The following is an 18,485-nucleotide window of genomic DNA, read 5'->3' as shown; positions in this document are numbered from 1 at the left end:
AATCACAATGTTATTTATAATATAAAATACTAACCTTTAAGAATTATGTATTAATTTAAGATAGCATCTTGTTTACCTTTTAAATTTTCAATACGCCTTGCAAATATTTCATTTATATTCATATTACAATAATAGAACAATCCATAGCTTGTCTATGTGCTTTTCCCTTTAACACTAGTAAAAAAATATTGTATTCAAGTTTACTTGCTTATTTATTTATTGATATTTAATTTTACTATTATTATATTCTTTTGTTAATCCTTACTTTCTATGTAGTTATAGGAGACATGCATGAAACAATTAGGATATATCAATTTGACAAATTCTATCATTTAACTTACTATGTTCTTCTCATCAAAGAACTAAACAAAGTATTAGAACAATATTCCTATATTTATCTTTGCAACTATATTATATTATAATATTATGCAAGAAACGCTACAATTCTAATTTCGTAAAACAAGTAATACACGAGTTGGAGTATCTGATACTTCAAAATTAAATATCTAATACTCCAAAAGGAATGAAAAATTATTAAGAAGTATCCGATACGTATCCACAAGTATCCAGCTAGTATCAGTATCTGATATGGATACAATATAGATACGTCACCCTATTTGAAATATTCATGTTTACGTATCCATGACTATCCAACGAGTATTGATATCCAATACTGTAAAAAAAATGATGTATTATTGAATGATGTTGATTGTTGTATCATTGATATTACAAGGATTCCTATATATAGAAGAAAATGTGGTAGTAGGTGTAGGAGTGAAGTGGAGGTGGTAGGTGGTGTGTGTGATAGTGGAGTTGGTAGGTGTGGAGTGTGTGATAGTGGAGGTGGTAGGTGGAGATAAATTCTAACAGCCCCCCGCAAACTCAAGGATGATAGAAACTAACCAACTTGAGTTTGGAGAGAGGAACAAAACAAGAAAATACATAAAAATAAAAGAGGATAGGAGACACTGTATGGTCGTGTCAGACCGTTGTAGAAGACAGTTTATGGGGTCATGTCGGACCGTTGTAGCAGGACAGTTTACGGGGTCTTGCTGGACCCTTGTAGAAACTAACCGAAATCAATGTCAGGACAGTTTACAGAGTCTTGTCGGACCCATAAAGGAACTAATCAAAATTAATGTCGGGACAGTTTACAGAGTCTTGTCGGACCCATGAAGGAGCTAACCGGAATCAATGTCGGGACAGTTTACAGAGTCTTGTCGGACCCTTAAAGGAGCTAACCGGAATCAATGTCGGGACAGTTTACAGAGTCTTGTCGGACCCATGTAGAAACTAACCGGAATCTATGTCGGGACAGTTTATAGAGTCTTGTCGGACCCTTAAAAAGTCGCACCCTCAAAAGGTGTGCCCAATTTTCTCAAAAAGGCGTGCCATCAAAAGGCGTGCCCAATTCATCAAAAGGTGTGCCGGACATGATGGCGAGGCATGTGAGTGCCTTGGTTGGCGTGCCCGTTTGTCGTCTGGCGCCGAGCGGCGCATGATACGCGTGGCTGCCTTGGCTATATAACCAAGACGAAGGCAGAGGCTGAGGCAGAGAAAAACTGAGAGAAACCTCTGAAAAATCCTTCGTGTTGCTGAGAAAGAGAGTTCCTTGTGCTGAGAGAGATAGTCTGTAACACTTTGTTGCCCAGAAAATGGCCTCGTCTTCCCGTGGACTGCTCACCCTCTTTCCCGACCTCAACGAGTCAACAAGAGAGAGAACTGGAGCGGTGGCACTGGAACCTCAACCGAGTGCCCCGGAGTTTACTCCGCTGAACTTTCCGATGCGGTCTGTGGAGCAAAGAATGGCAGTGCAGTCGGATGTGGAAGCCAATCAGTATACATTAAAGTCATGTGTGGAAACCATGACTGCGGTTACAAACTTGTCGAACCGGCTGCAGAGTAGGGCAAATGAGGTGCAGCAGTTAAACTCCCAGCTGGCTCTGCTCCAACGCATGTATAAGGATGCGCGAGCAGAGATAAGCGTGCTAAGGGCAGAAAACAAGGAGCTGAAGCGGAAGGCCACCGTGATGTTCCGATTTGGAGGGCCGCCATATGCTGCAGTGGAGGAGCAGGGAGTAGTGATCGTGCCCAGTGGAGTGGGAAACACGGAGGCAACACCGTTAAGGGCCGTCCAGGACGGAGGCAAAAAGAAGAGACCGGTGGCAGAGTAGGTCGAAGGGTGGCCGTCTGCAAAAAAGAAAACAAAGCTGTTGTTGTTGTGATTTTTTTTTTTTTTTTTTTTTTTTTTTTTGTTTTGTATATTTTTTGTTGTTGTTGTTGTTTTTTTTTTTTTTTTTTTTTTTTGTGTAAAATGTGGATCGGGGTTGATCCCGATATGAATAAAATGAGTGTATTGTGCAAATCCGAATGTCGTGAAGGGACAAGACGGAGCAGAAAAATTAAACTGGAATGAATGTTTTTTTTTTTTTTTTTTTTTTTTTTGTTAAAGAAAATAATAATAATAATAATAATAAATAAAATGAAGTGGGGAAATCAGTGGAATCAATGAAGGCGAGGATAAGATATTTTAGTGGTATCCACTGACTTTGTGGGCTACAGCAGGTCGAGCATCTTTGATGCCAAGGCTGGGATTGCTCTGAATGATTTCTTTGTTAAGTTGGTGGCATGGTCTGACAACGAGAGTGGGGTGTCAAGTGATGTAAAGAAAAAATAAAGAAATAAAGGAAGAAAAGTAAAAAAGGGTGGTGAGTGGAGCATATGGTGATGAATAAAATAAAGGAGGAAGCCGTTTGACTGGGTGGCCCCCTCAAAGAGAGAGAGAGAGACACGTGGGTGATGTAGAGAGAGATACCCAGCTAGAGAGTTGCAGGCTGTTTGTGTATGTTGCAGAGAGAGAAGAGAGAGATGGGTTTGGTATGTAACCAGGCGATGTAAAACATTGGTGCAGTTGTGCCTTCTGTCCCTTTGAATGATATTATTACGGGTACTAAGCACATTTGCTATGCAAAGACTCAATGCTCTCCATAGCAAGAAGGGTATCACTATCAATGGCATCGACGACGAGACCATCTTCTCCAAATTCTCTTTCCAAACTCATCATGAATTCAAACAATTGTTTCGGGGGATCGATAAAGCTCACAACCTTAGTTCGACAGCTCCGACTTTACAAACCCCCTCCCCCGACTCAATACGAAGACGTCACCCTATTCGAAGTATCCGTGCTTCATAGTAGACTCTTAATACTCAACTTGGCTCAACTTGTTTTATTGCCCTACATAGACACCCAAACCAACCTGACTAGTAGATGCTGTTAGGATTAGTCCACTCATGTGATAAAGGTGAGTCCTATACAATTATTAGGTTAGTTTAAACATGTATTTGGGTTAGGATAGTAGAATTTGGAATCTACTCGGAAACCTGATATATGTAAGATTTGGTTATCTAATTGTATGGAACTAGAATTCTCATGGGTAGACTATAATAAATAGTCATGTATACTATAGGGTCTCTCTGTGAGAGATTGAGAGATTGAGGTGAGGGCAAAAAATAGAGATGCAAGGGTCGTGAGAAATAAAATACTGTGAGGGCACCAAGGTAAGCAAGGGCTCAACTACCCTTGATCATGAATTCAGGTAATGGTGCCGTTTTTGAGTGTTTTGGTCATCTCACATGTATACTCTATTTTATTCATAGTGAAAACTCTCCCGTAGATGCAGGCAATTTGGGCCGAAATACGTAAATCAGTGTGTGATTGCTTTTTTTTTTTGGTGTGTGCGTGGGTGTGCTTTCATTTGCGTTAGTAGGATGTGATATAAATCCCAACAAGTGGTATTAGAGCTAATGGTTGTCGATTCTAAGGGCAGTTGGCAGAGGATGCGGTTACTGCACACACAGAGAACTCACACAGAAGAGAAAGAAATCCCAATTGGTAAATAAAGAAAAAATCAAAATCCAATGAAGAGGCATCGATTAATTGGAACAAAATGCATAATTAAGGGTTTGATTTGTGGCTTTTGACTTGTCAAAGGGTTATGATCCTGTGTGACAAAAAGCATACAATCAATGGTTCAGAATACAAAATATTTCTGTTATATCGGTGCGTATATATAACAGAAAAATCCAAGGCAAGGAGGGCAATCTCCAAGGTTTTCAATCGTTGCGGATTTATCGGTACGGTCATAATTTTTAGATTCTGAACAAGTTCAAAGGGATTGGAAAGTTTCAAGGGCGATCAAAGGTGATTGCATGTGATCTAGGTGATCCAAGAGGAGTAATTTGATTAAATCAACGAGGAAGTCTAGTCTTTACAAGGTCAATCAGATGGTGTTTTTTTCTAATTAGACATCATGGTTTGTAACTAGCACAGGCTTGTGGAGTATGTTGTGACAAGAAGAAAGTTGTTGTCAAACATCAGACCAGTATTGCAAGTTATGGGTGGACAGTGGTGAGCAACAGTTGCAAAGATATTTGGTGGCAACCAAGAGGAAGACAATGGGCTGTTGGATGTTCACAGAAGGAAGTTTCAAGCATGGAATTTGAGACGGTTTTGTGACAAGATGGTGTACACCAAGGAAGGGCGCGGGTTCATTTTCTATAAAGGTTTTAATTCATGGCAATGGAGATACCTCAAAGAGGTGCGGTAAGAAGCTGCAAATAATGTGGGCACACGATTCAAGGGGTGCAACATCTTCTAAGCAAAGGTGGAGTGTATCACGCAAACCAGGACACTTAGGTTGGAGGGTGTACATAACATTTACCCCACATAGGTGAAGGAGGTGATTTTTAGGATTAGTCCACCCATGTGATAAAGGTTGGTCTTATACAGTTATTAGGTTGGTTTAAACATATATTTGGGTTAGGATAGTAAAATTTGGAATCTACTGGAAAACCTAATATATGTAGGATTTGATTACCTAATTGTATGGATCTACGATTCTCATGGGTAGACTATAATAAATAGTCATGTGGACTATAGGGTTTCTCTAAGAGGGATTGAGGTGAGGGAAAAAATAAAGATAAAAGGGGGGTGAGAAAAAAAATACCGTGAGGGCACCAAGGTGAGCAAAGACTCAAATACCCTTGAGCATGGGTTCAAGTAGTGGTATGTGTTTTGAGTGTTTTGACCAGCTCGCATGTATTGTCAATTTTATTCGTAGTGGAAACTCTCTCTCCTGTAGATGTAGGCAATTTGGACTGAACCTCTTAAATCCGTGTGCTTGTTTTTTCTCTTTGGTGTGTGCGTGGGTACGCTTTCATTTGCGTTGGTGGGATGTGGTATAAATCCCAACAAATGCAAGCCACCATTGAGCACCTAAAACCCCCCAAGATATGTCTGCCTTTAGAATAAAATGAGCCATCACGGACATGTGTAACCCTTTTAAGTTGAGGTAGGGTTAGCCTTTAACTTGATCAAAAGCCCAAGTTGTAGCCCAAGATAAAATATCAATATCCACCCAATTTTCATAAAGTTCCAATGTGGAAGATGTCTTTTCCTAGCCATCAAATAGGCTTAAAAATAAAGGGATTGCATCAGAAGATATGTGATTGTGAGTGATATTGCAGCAAATAATCCAGAAGGTGTGCTAAATCCACCACCTTTCATTCTTTACCCATCCTCCTTTTTCCATAAAAAGGCTCCATCTCAGTTTTTTAGCAAGGAAATCTTCTCTTGCTATAATCTTTCAGCATAAAAGTGAAACAATAGCAAGCAAGGAGAATTATATTCAAAGATTTTAAAGACTTTGTTGAATAACTAATGACAAAATTACATAGGATAGTATCCCAAGATCAATTTAAATTTCAGAAAAAGAATATGCAAGTTCAGCATGTAAAGCTTACCTTCCTCCGGCGGCTCACAAAACCGATCAATTGCTTTGATATTAGAGAGCTTAACCCCATCAACACTGAAAAGACCACCATGAACTACAAAAACCTTCTCATTTATTACATGAGCCAACGGTAAACAACAGAACACTTCAGCAAAGAGTTCCACAAATGTCTCGTTCAACTTGGACCTGACCTCACCCTCAAAACCATATATCTTATTCATGCTCTTGCTCTCATGGTTTCCTCGAGAGAGATATATAGCTGAAATTTTTAGAGAGAAGTTGATATCACAGGATGCAACATTTGAATTGCAGGTTTCCAGTACAGCTTACAAATAAATAACAGACTAATGGAATGAACAGGTAAAAAAATACATATAATAAGCATGCACTGAAATTTTGTTAGTAAGATATTCCATCATAAATGATTAAAGTATGTCATTCACGGTACATAAAATACTTAGCCAAAGCCGCTCCTGTATAAGGAGCGAGGGTACAACAATATTCATAGCAAATGCCATATAAGCAGGATTTCCAAAACAGACACAATATTTATAACATTGTGACTTGTCCTCAAATTTGAGTTGTCCCAAATCAAACAATCAAATGACAGTTCTACGACAGAACTGATAGAAGTATGAAGATATTTGAGTGCAAAACATCACTTGTTAAACCCAAGATGGATAAATAGTGATTAAGGAGAACCAATTAGCCACGCTCATAGTTGTCAAATCGGGATTTGAATCGTGAATCAAAATGGACTTGTATTGAATCGCGAATTGAATCGAATCGTGAATCGTAAGGATTCGGTCACTTTTTTTAAATTACATAGGAAAATATGTCCACACATTTAGATATTAAATATATCTAATATATATGAAATATTAGACTTAAATCAATGAACATGTTATTTTGAATGATGATCACGTGGTCTATGTAAAAAGTCAACATGGGTTCCCATGTTCACCACTTTACCTTTTTCCCTTTTAGATACTATTTCTTATCACCCATTTTTAATAAAAAAAGCAAACAAAGACAAACTTTCAATTTTCAAGTAACAATAACACAATAACAATGGCCCTGTTGGCAAGTGGGTTTGGCGCTATTTTTGGGCTAAAATTCACAAAAAAACAAAACATGCTAAAATAGCTAAGAAAACAAAATGTCACATCAAACCCATAATCGTTTCACTTTTTCTCTCACAAATATCACATCTAATTATAAAAATCCAATCATCTTCCCAAATACAAAAATTTTAGCCTACTAAAATAGCAACTTCCCAAACACCTACAATGTTTTACAAGGTAAATAAACCAAAAACTTGAAACTTAATCAAAAATCTCAATTGATGCCTTAAAAAAATTCCTTTTGTAAATGCAAGCACTTGGATAAAATTGAACATTTGAGAGTAAATTGGGTGGGAGAAAGTCAAAAGATAGCATATAGTAATCCTAAAGACCTTAAAAAGGTTGTATTGAACCCTTTCCAACAATAAAAAACCAAAAAAGAAAGCCATACATCGATTTTAGCGAATCAAATTAATTCACGATTCGGTTCACTGATTCACAGCTAATTGCAATTCATGCAACCGGTTCGTATCGATTACCCATTGAATTGAATCAAATCATACGATTCGAATTGTGAATCGTACGATTCTAATAACAGAGGTCACGCTCAAAAGGTTTAAAAAATAAAAATAATAAACAAATAGACAAGAAAGAAAAGAAAAACATAAAACTACATAAAGACAACCTAATCTCACACGTAACTCTCATTACTTATCAGCCATGAGAGCTAAAAACTTATCAAGAAAACTAAAGCAGAGAAGAACAAAAGAACATAAATATAAGAAGGCTTACCAGATGGGGACATGCATTTGAATGCAAATAGTGTGAGTATGACCTCTACAGAAAAGGATCCCCTATCTACAAAGTCGCCATTAAACAGGTATGGATTGTCTTCTGAGGGAAGCCCATTGAGCTCAAAAATATTTAATAGATCATAAAACTGCAACCACATCAGATAGAAGAAGAAGAAGAAGAAGAAGAAGAAGAAGAAGAAGAAGAAGAAGAAGAAGAGAACCGACAAAGAATCAGCAGCCTAATCAGACAGCAAATGGAGAAAAAAACAGAAGGCCCAGATCAGATATTCATTTGAAACAGCTGTAATGGTCACACAAGATTGTTTACATCAGTAATAGTGTGCAAAGCAAGATATTTATATGAAAAGCCATGAAACCAAACAAATCTGTTGAGTGGTCTCAGATGGAGATGGGATTCAACTGTTGAAAAATGCTGAAAGAAACTACTGGGCATAATTCAAATCATTCAAGTAACAGAATTTCGTTATACTGATCCAAACACAAAATAGCGACTCAAGAAAGAAAGTAGTGCAACTTAAAGCACAACATTCAATTAATTTGCAAAGGACTTAAAAGGTTATGAGGTTAAACATGAACCATAAACTATTACACTTCTTATTATGCAACTTTTTGAATTGTTCACAGCTAGGTTAAATATTTGACTATGCTATGTGAAGTTTCATTCCATTTCCTGCATCTTCCAGTACATATGTGAGCTCTAGTATTCAGAATTACAAAATTCATTATTGAGCACAATTTAATTTCTACAAATAAAATTATCCACGGTCATTATACTATGAAGATGCGGGATTATCAACTACTTGACTGACACGGGATCGGTATGACAAAAAGAACATTATTGAGCACAATTTAATTATTACAAAATAAAATTATTTACTGCCATTGTCTCATAAAACTTGACAACTCTAAAAGCTAGGTTGTGATGGAAGATTAGGTTGGGATCAACTTTGAAAGAATAGGTTATTGAAAATCTTCAAACTACCATTACATTACATGGAAGAATAAAAAAGAAAAGGGGGAACCTGAATTTCAAGGAGCCCATATACTCATCTTGCCCCTAGACAAGCTGTAAAATCATTACAAAGTGGAAACAACTGGTCCCCAAAGTCCTGATTTTCGATCCTACGTATTTCCCAAAATGAAGAGTTCAACATTCTAGCAACAACCTAATAGCCCTATCCTACGCAAGCAAGTTGATCAACCACTAAACCAACAAATCAAGAGCTTGCCAAGGGCAAACTATCACATTAATAACCCGCCATACATCCAACTGTTCATAACATAAGTCACCTAAACCATGCAAGATAGTGAACAGATCACATACTGGGGCACAAATTGGCAAACTCTGTGCAAAATCAGGTCAAATCCGTGGATTAGTGTGGTTAAATCCATGTAATTCAAAAGAATTCAGTTTTAACCTATACAGAACTGCCTTACAGTTGAGAGACACACTACTCCAACAATATTACTAATGGAAAAAGTCCTAAAGAAGAATCGAATAAGTGACCTGACCATTATAGACAATACTCATCTACCATTAGACCGCCTTGCCATTTGAACATTATTTGCCGAGTAAATTTTTGTTTAGTACGTCAACAGTGTATTTCCTTTGATGGCAACAAACATAGTTATTCTTTTCCAAGGTATTAATACTAAAAATTAGATGACAAAAAAGTATTAGTACATAAAAATTTTAAAGTAAAATATGTACACATGCTCTAGATATGCTCCACTATTGAAGCATTTTCAAAAAAGCTGCTCTCGCTCCTACTCTGCGAGCCGGTTAATTCGTTCCGAACTACTTACTCTGCTAAACTCCAAATCCTACTATGTTTTGAAATAACTTATTTGTAATTCGCAACTAAGGAAACCATACCCCTCAATCATTAACCAGAGCCAGACAAAGCATGAATTACCAAACTCTAATATGTAAAATCCAGGCCTATTTTGGCAACATGAAGTTTTAACCAAAAAGCCACTAAAAAAGCCAATTCCAAAAACAACCCTCTACAAGCTGGAACTGCTCAACATTCTTCCAACAAAGTGCTGATTGTCGGTACCTTTATACACCGCTCTTTATTCTCCAATAATGACAGGCTCACCTCAATACATCATACTCCAACAAATTTCCAATTGCAGAAATCATCCTGATCAAAGGACTACAGACTAGAGATATATATATTAGATGTTTAAATTTTTTTTTTTTAATTGGTAAGTTAAGGAGACTTTAATTTGAGTTTTTATTTGGGAAATGGGAACTAAGCCGCTGGGGTGTCCCTTAGAGGGATACTAGATGTTTAAATGTTTAAACATTTCAAAGCCATGCTTGCCTTCTAAGGCATTTTCGCCACCAGCTATGCAACTTAAATAGCATTTTACTATATTACGCTAATTATATATGGGAGGATGTTAGAATTTACCATCACCTACCACCACTACCACCTCACCTACTCCACTAAACCTAACCCACTACACAACTACCACCTCACCTACTCCACTAAACCTAACCCACTACACCACTATCACCTTCCACTACACACCATCCACTACACCTACATCTATATAAGGAACCATTTGTAATAGACAAATTAATCATCAATACATCAATCAATAATATACATCTCAATTTATTTTTACTTGGTATCAGAGCAAGGTTAAGAATTTAGTATTTTTCGCTTCACCGGCGGGCGGCAACCTCGCCTTGGCCGCCCGCCGGACCTCAACCTAGTCCGCTAAAATTTTCTACACATACCTTCACTCTTCTTCACCACCTCGCCGAAGCAAACCCAAACCCAAAATCCCTCTGGGACACTTCGTCGAACACCATGTCTGCAACCATGATAGTCCACCAACAACACCACAACTCCGACTAACCCCATTTCTCCGGCGAGAACCCGAACTCAACCCATCATCCCCTTACTCTCTTTCCAATATATACTCTTCTCATTCCTCTCAATGGAATAGAAATGTAAAATGTGCTGATAGATGTGTATATATATATACACACACAAAACAAAAGGGTGATGTTTGATCCTTGTTCACCAACAATGGCTTCATCTCCATCTCTGTGTGGTGCAGAGAAGAAGCACTGGTGGCTTAGCAACAGAAAGATGGTAGATAAATATGTGAAAGACGCAAGAGTACTCATTGCGAGTCAGGAACAGAGTGAGATCGCATCGGCTCTCAATCTTCTCGACGCTGCTCTCGCTATCTCTCCACGCTTCGAGCTTGCTTTGGAGCTTAAAGCTCGTTCGCTTCTCTATCTCCGGCGATTCAACCACGTCGCCGATATGCTTCAGGACTACATTCCCCGTCTCAAGATGGCCTCCGATGACTCGTCTTCTCTCTCATCCGATAACTTGTCCACGGACCGAGTCAAGCTTCTGTCGTCGGATAACTCGTCCGGTGACTCAGCGGATTATCCCTCTTTCAAGTGCTTCTCTGTTTCGGATTTGAAGAAGAAGGTCACGGCTGGTCTCTGTAAAAACTGCGACAAAGAAGGGCAATGGAGGTACTTGGTTCTGGGTGAAGCCTGTTGCCACCTGGGTCTGATGGACGACGACAGCTTCTCCTTCTCCACCTCCGATTTCCCTACTGTCACTGCTTTCTGCTACCTTGTTGCTGCTTTAGGCTTGCGAAGTTTGTGGAGTTTTTCGCTGGCTGCAGTTGATATACACACCCATTTTCAGAGACATCCATCCACACCACACCACACCACAGACTCATTATTACGCATCCCACTATCCCTTTTATATTATTTTATTTTATCTTTCTTCTTTCAATTAAAAAAAAAAAAAAAAAAAAATGCACCGCCCATGACAGCAATCATGCTGTTCTTATCTCCTTTCACTTTCTTTATTTATTTATTTTTTAGCAGCACCTTTTGTCCACACCATTTCACACTTTTCTTTTATTTTTCTATATTACCATCATGCACCCTACAATCAACACCATGTGCTGGTTCCACCCACTTTTCTTTTATTATTATTATTATTATTATTATTCTTATTAAAACAAAACAAAAAAAAAAAAAAAAAAAAAAAAAAAAAAAAAATACCAAACCCCATTGCACCCATTTTACAAATTTGCACAACCAACCATATTTTATTCATCTCAGGGATCAACCCCGATTACACTTTTACACAAAAAAAAAAAAAAAAAAAAAAAAAAAAAAACAAACAAACAAACAAACACATCCACAGGCGGGATTTGTTTTTCTTATCTACTCTGCCGCCGGTCTCTTCTTCTTGCCTCCGTCCTGGGCGGCCCTTGACGGTGCTGCCTCCGTGTTTCCTACGCCGCCGAGCACGTTCACTCCTCCATACTCCTCCACTGCAGCATATAACGGACCTCCAAATCGGAACATCACAGTGGCCTTCCGCTTCAGCTCCTTGTTTTCTGCCTTTAGCACACTTATCTCTGCTCGCGCATCCTTATACATGCGTTGGAGCAGAGCCAGCTGGGAGTTTAACTGCTGCACCTCATTTGTCCTGCTCTGCAGCCGGTGCGACAAGTTTGTGACCGCCGTCATGGACTCCACACATGCCTTCAAAGTATACTGATTAGCCTCCACATCCGTTTGCACTGCCATTTTTTGCTCCACCGACCGCATCGGAAAGTTCAACGGAGCAAACTCCGGGGCGCTTGGTTGAGGTTCCAGTGCCACCGCACCAGTTTTCTCTCTTGTTGACTCGTTGAGGTCTGGAAAGAGAGTGAGCAGACTCCGGGAAGACGAGGCCATTTTCTGGGCAACAGAGTGTTACAGAATATCTCTCGCAACAAAGTGTTACAGACTCTCTCTCTCAGCACAACGAAGAGTTTTTCAGAGGATTTCGCAGGTTTTTGCCTCTGCCTCGGCCTCAGGCTCCGTCTTGGTTAAATAGCCGAGGCAGCCACGCGCATCGCGCGCCTCTTGACGCCCGACAAACTGGCACGCCTTTTCATGGCACATCTTTTGATAAAGTGGACACGCCTTTTGATGGCACGCCTTTTGATGAATTGGGCACGCCTTTTGATGGCACGCTTTTTGACAAAATTGGGCACACCTTTTGAGGGTGCAACTTCTCCAACGGTCCGACATGACCCCATAAACTGTCCCGACATTGATTCCGGTTAGCTCCTTCATGGGTCCGACAAGACTCTGTAAACTGTCCCGACATTGATTCCGGTTAGTTTCTACAAGGGTCCAGCAAGACTCCGTAAACTGTCACAACAACTGTCACAACATTGTCTGCTACAACGGTCCGACATGACCCCATAAACTGTCTTCTCTAACGGTCCGACATGACCCCATAAACTGTCTTCTCCAACGGTCCGACATGACCCCATAAACTGTCTTCTACAACGTTATGACACCCCCATACAGTGTCCTCTACAACGTTATGACACCACCATCCAGTGTCTTCACCAATGGTCTGACACGACCATTACCATCACCTACCACCACTACCACCTCACCTACTCCACTAAACCTAACCCACTACACCACTACCACCTCACCTACTCCACTAAACCTAACCCACTACACCACTATCACCTTCCACTACACACCATCCACTACACCTACATCTATATAAGGAACCATTTGTAATAGACAAATTAATCATCAATACATCAATCAATAATATACATCTCAATTTATTTTTACTGAGGATAACAGCATATTCTTCCATATCTGAGGCCTGAAAAAAGTATAGAAGTCCAAACACACGTGGGGCAAGATAAGTGCAAAGAAACACCATCCAACTAACTCTAAAAACCAAATTGGCATACTACAGCAATAGGAAACTCAAACAGTGTTTACTGAAGTAAACTTACCTCACAGGCCAGGTTACCGGAAACTAGTCTAGATGCTCAAAAAAAGAACACAGGTTGTAGGCTTTAGGGGATTAAAAATAGGTGGAATTTTCCTCGTATTTGTTGCTCAAATTGTTCACAGTACATTACTGAAAATTCTAGACGGCAAGCAGTTGCAGACTTTCGAGTCTTAAAATTGAAGGGCAAGAAGGTCAGGAAAAGTATTTGGGTTGATTAAGCTTAATATGGTGAATATCAAAAAATGAAAAAAAGGTTGCCAGGGAGCTGCAACTAGTAACTCATGAAAAGTAAAGTTGAATGTTCTTTTATTTATTTAATTACTCATTTTTTAATAACATTTACGTTAAAAGCAATCAAAGGGGATGCTGCCCATATACATCCACAAATATAACTACGCAAAAAAACCAAACAACCTATACGATTGCTCAATCATCAAAGTTTCCGTATGATGTAGAAGATCTTCATAGTGGGGGTCGGAATGGGGAAAAGAAAGAAGATGTAGCTTTTGATTCTCTTATGTCTTATGTGGATCCTGTACTAAGAAATTGTGGGTATGTTTGGTTTGAGTTTGGGAGATGAGTTTTAGAGATAAAAAGTACGAAAAGTTGTTTGGTTTGGTTTTTTTCAAAAGATGTTTTGGAAAATTATTTTGAAAGAGAGTTTTGAAAAAAGTGATTTGATGTGTATGAGAGAGAGAGATTTGTTTGGAAAACTTATAAACCAAACAAGTTTTGGAAAATTTTTTTGAGAAAATTTGTTTAGTTTGATTACTTTTGAAAACTTATTTGTAGAGAATTTTTTTCAAAAATTTTTGGGAAACACAAACCAAACAAGGCCTATATATCTTTCGATGGTAGAGGTACCTTCGTATAGGTTAAGAACACATTTTTATGTTTATTTCATGGTTGGGAGTCCGCGGAGGGGTTGCTTACCAAACTCTCGGCCAATTCTTGCAATTTCAAGACCTTTTTGATACATGTGGGCTCTGTTATCAGAATCTTACGATTCACGATTTGATTCACTATTTTTATAAAATCAATACGAATCTATGAGTTAATCTATTTTGGAAGTGAATATCTAGTGAATCGCACGATTCACAATTGATTAATGATTCGATTCACTTTTTATGATTCGTGCAATTTTTTATTGTGTCCGACATATTTTCGACTTTTCTTTTCTCTATCTTTTTAGTGAAAATGACATAATACAACTTGTAATAACGTTTAATACCAAAATAACAACAAATCATAATAACAAACATATATACATGATTTGTTGTTATTTTAGTGATCATGGAGTTTTTAATAGGATCCAATTAGATTCAGTCAGACCTAATATATTTTTAACATTTCTTCCATTTTTTTTCCCTTTAAAAAATCATAATATATCTTCTAAAGATATTTAAGATTAAAGTTACACTATGAATTATCTAGGGCAAATTATAGCGGTAGTCCCTATAGTTTACCTTTTTTTTTCATTTTGGTCCTTGTTATTTCAATTTGATCAATTTCTCCCCTTAATTTTACAAATTGTGTCATATTAATCCAATAAATAACGGTGGTTAAGTTTGATGGACGGAAAATCAAATGATGTTTTAATTTGGTCTCTGTAGTTTACAGAATGTGTCAATTTGGTCTCTATTGTTTTTGTAAAATTGTAAAATTGATGTATATTATTGATTGATGTTTTTTTGATATCTATTACAATGATTCATGATTCCTATATATAGAAGAGGGTAAGTGTGTAGTAGGTAAGGAGTAGGTGAAGTGGAGGTGGTAGTGGTGTAGTGGGTTAGGTTTAGTGGAGTAGGTGAGGTGGTAGTGGTGTAGTGGGTTAGGTTTAGTGGAGTAGGTTTAAGTGGGTGAAGTAGGTGGAGAGTAGGTGGATTTTAACAGCCCCCCGCAAACTCAAGGGGGATAGGAACTAACCAACTTGAGTTTGGAGAGAGTAACAAAACAAGAAAATACATAAAAATAAAAGGGGATAAGAGACACTGTATGGTCGTGTCAGACCATTGGTGAAGACACTGGATGGTGGTGTCATAACGTTGTAGAGGACACTGTATGGGGGTGTCATAACCATGTAGAGGACACTGTATGGTGGTGTCATAACGGTGTAGAGGACACTGGATGGCGGTGTCAGACCGATGTAGAAGACAGTTTATGGGGTCATGTCGGACCGTTGTAGCAGACACTGTGTGGTCGTGTCAGACCGATGTAGAAGACAGTTTATGGGGTCATGTCGGACCGATGTAGAAGACAGTTTACGGGGTCATGTTGGACCGTTGTAAGAGACACTGTTGTGACAGTTGTTGTGACAGTTTACGGAGTCTTGCTGGACCCTTGTAGAAACTAACCGGAATCAATGTCGGGACAGTTTACAGAGTCTTGTCGGACCCATAAAGGAGCTAACCAGAATCAATGTAGGGACAGTTTACAGAGTCTTGTCGGACCCATGAAGGAGCTAACCGGAATCAATGTCGGGACAGTTTACTGAGTCTTGTTGGACCCATGAAGGAGCTAACCGGAATCAATGTCGGAACAGTTTACAGAGTCTTGTCGGACCCTTAAAAAGTCGCACCCTCAAAAGGTGTGCCTAATTTTTCAAAAAAGGTGTGCCATCTAAAGGCGTGCCCAATCCATAAAAAGGCGTGCCATCAAAAGGCGTGCCCATTCCATAAAAAGGTGTGCCGGACATGATGGCGAGACACGTGAGCGCCTTGGCTTGCGCGCCCGTGTTGTCGTCTGTCGGCAAGTGGCGCGCGATGCGCGGATCGGCCCTGGCTATTTAAACCAAGGGTGAGGCGGAGGCTGTGCATACCAGTTTGAAACCGCTGAAACCAACCCGTCTCTGAAAAAACTCTGCCTCTTCGGAGAGAGAAACTTTGGAACACTTTGTAACCTATTCTGTAACCAACCCTTCTCTGAAACACTCAGCAACCCATAACATGGCCTCCTCTTCTTCCCGTCCAGCTACCCAGAACATGGCATCCTCTTCCCGTGGGCTGCTCACGCTCTTTCCAGAACTGAACGAGTCCACAAGAGAAATAACTGAGGCGGTGGCACTGGAACTTCAACCAAGCGCCCCGGAGTTTGCTCCGTTGAACTTTCCGATGCGGTCGGTGGAGCAAAGAATGGCAGTGCAGTCGGATGTGGAAGCCAATCAGTATACATTGAAGTCATGTGTGGAAACCATGACTGCGGTTACAAACTTGTCGAACCGGCTGCAGAGTAGGGCAAATGAGGTGCAACAGTTAAACTCCCAGCTGGCTCTGCTCCAACGCATGTATAAGGATGCGCGAGCAGAGATAAGTGTGCTAAAGACAGAAAACAAGGAGCTGAAGCGGAAGGCCACCATGATGTTCCGATTTGGAGGGCCGCCATATGCTGCAGTGGAGGAGCAGGGAGTAGTGATCATGCCCAGTGGAGTGGGAAATACAGAGGCAACACCGGCAAGGGCCGCCCAGGACGGAGGCAAGAAGAAAAGACCGGCGGCAGAGTAGAGAAGAAAATCCTGCCTGTGGATGTGGTTGATTTGTTGCTGTTTTTTTTTTTTTTTTTTTTTTTGGTGTAAAAGTGTGATCGGGGTTGAGCCCCTGATATGAATAAAATGACAAGGTGGTGGAATGTTGTTGGTGTGATTTTGTGAATGTTGTTTTGTGTAATAAGAAAAATAAAATAAAATAAAACAATGGATAAAGAAAATAGAGAAAAATATTTGTGGATGGGGGATAAGAAAAACAAGGGTGTATGTTTTTTTTTTTTTTTTTTTTTTTGTTATAATAAAATATATATATAGATATATATTAAAAGAAAAGAAAATGGTGAAATCGTGGGTGGAAGAAAGTAAGGGAAATGAGGGATATGATTAAAGTGGGTTTGAAAAAGTGGGAAAATGTGATGATAGTGGTGAGTGGAGCATAATGGAGAATAGAAAAGGTGTATATAATAATAAGAAGAAAAGGGAAATGGTGAGTGGAGCATAATGGAGAATAGAAAAGGTGTATATAATAATAAGAAGAAAAGGGAAATGGGTTGGCCGAGGAGGTGCAAGTCAGGTCTCTAATAATAAAAAGGAATGGGGGTGCTCGAAACTCCTCAGGCCCCCAGAGGTTGTAAAGAAGCAGCCTTTTGGAAATGGTGCAAAGGATTTGCAGCAGCCCTTCTTCACAATCTCTACATCATCTGAAAGCACAATATTCCCTTCAGCATCAGCTCCCCAGAAGAACGGAACACTCCCATCGGCATCAGCAGCTACAAAAGTAGTTTTTGAAGAGCTATCATAGAGAATAAATGCAAACTTCCCATGCAGATCCCTCAAAACTTGATCTGCAGGATATGGACCTCTATCTCTCAAAGTCCTGTAAGCTTCCATCACAATGATGACTTCATTTGCAGTCTTGTTTAATCCATACTGCTGCTTAAGAGGAGCAACATTCTCAATGTGGCCTTGAAACATGCAGAATATGTCGTCCGTAACAGAAAACAATCTTGGAAGAAGAGGGTTTTGCTTGTCCATGGAATAGGCCATGAGGCCAGAAGCACCGAGGTTGATGGTGACTGAACCAGGGTATACGGACGAGAAGTGTCGAGCCAGAAACCCATCTTTCAGAGAACTGACTGCCTCAGAGTGAGGACTCTGCAGAGCCTCGGGGCTCTTAGCAATCGATTTGTGGAACACTGCTAGCATTTTCTTGGTCTGTTCTTGATTGGAAAATCACAAAAGGCAAAAAAGATCGCTGGGTAAGTAAGCACACAGAGAAAGATGATAGAGAGAGAGAGAGAGGATTGTATGTGTCTATGTGTTTTGTGCACTCAGCAGGTTGAAGAAAGGAAATTTTAAGGTATGTGTAGAAAATTTTAGCAGACTAGGTTGAGGTCCGGCGGGCAGCTAAGGTGAGGTTGCCGCCCGCCGGGGAAGCGAAAATATTAGGTTCTAAACCCGCTCTGATACCATGTAAAATTGATGTATATTATTGATTGATGTTTTTTTGATAT

General features: G+C 39.4%; 1 protein-coding gene and 1 pseudogene across 12 annotated transcripts in view; both read right to left on the bottom strand.

Annotated features, from left to right (window-relative positions):
* Positions 1–18,485, bottom strand: part of LOC114275348 (serine/threonine-protein phosphatase 5) — a 38,043-nt gene that overhangs the window by 4,637 nt on the left and 14,921 nt on the right. For 6 of the 11 annotated variants that reach the window (XM_082883516.1, XM_082883518.1, XM_028217369.2 and 3 more), the window contains 2 exons: positions 7,649–7,796; positions 5,803–6,051 (listed from right to left, as the gene is read on the bottom strand). In XM_082883516.1, coding sequence (XP_082739642.1) covers positions 5,803–6,051; positions 7,649–7,796 — 397 coding nt within the window. Of the gene's footprint in view, positions 1–5,802; positions 6,052–7,648; positions 7,890–18,485 lie in introns of all 11 variants that reach the window. The other 5 variants (XM_028217366.2, XM_028217370.2, XM_082883515.1 and 2 more) reach the window with 1 other exon arrangement.
* LOC114284306 (stem-specific protein TSJT1 pseudogene) lies at positions 17,527–18,285 on the bottom strand (annotated as a pseudogene). Its single transcript, XR_014338236.1, has one exon. The product of XR_014338236.1 is annotated as a stem-specific protein TSJT1 pseudogene (transcript).

This window comes from Camellia sinensis, chromosome 8 (genome assembly GCF_055761805.1).
Source record: "Camellia sinensis isolate YWXY chromosome 8, ASM5576180v1, whole genome shotgun sequence".
Taxonomy (NCBI): domain Eukaryota; kingdom Viridiplantae; phylum Streptophyta; class Magnoliopsida; order Ericales; family Theaceae; genus Camellia; species Camellia sinensis.
The sequence above is the reverse complement of the archived record's forward strand: the minus strand, read 5'-3'. Positions and strand labels throughout refer to the sequence as shown.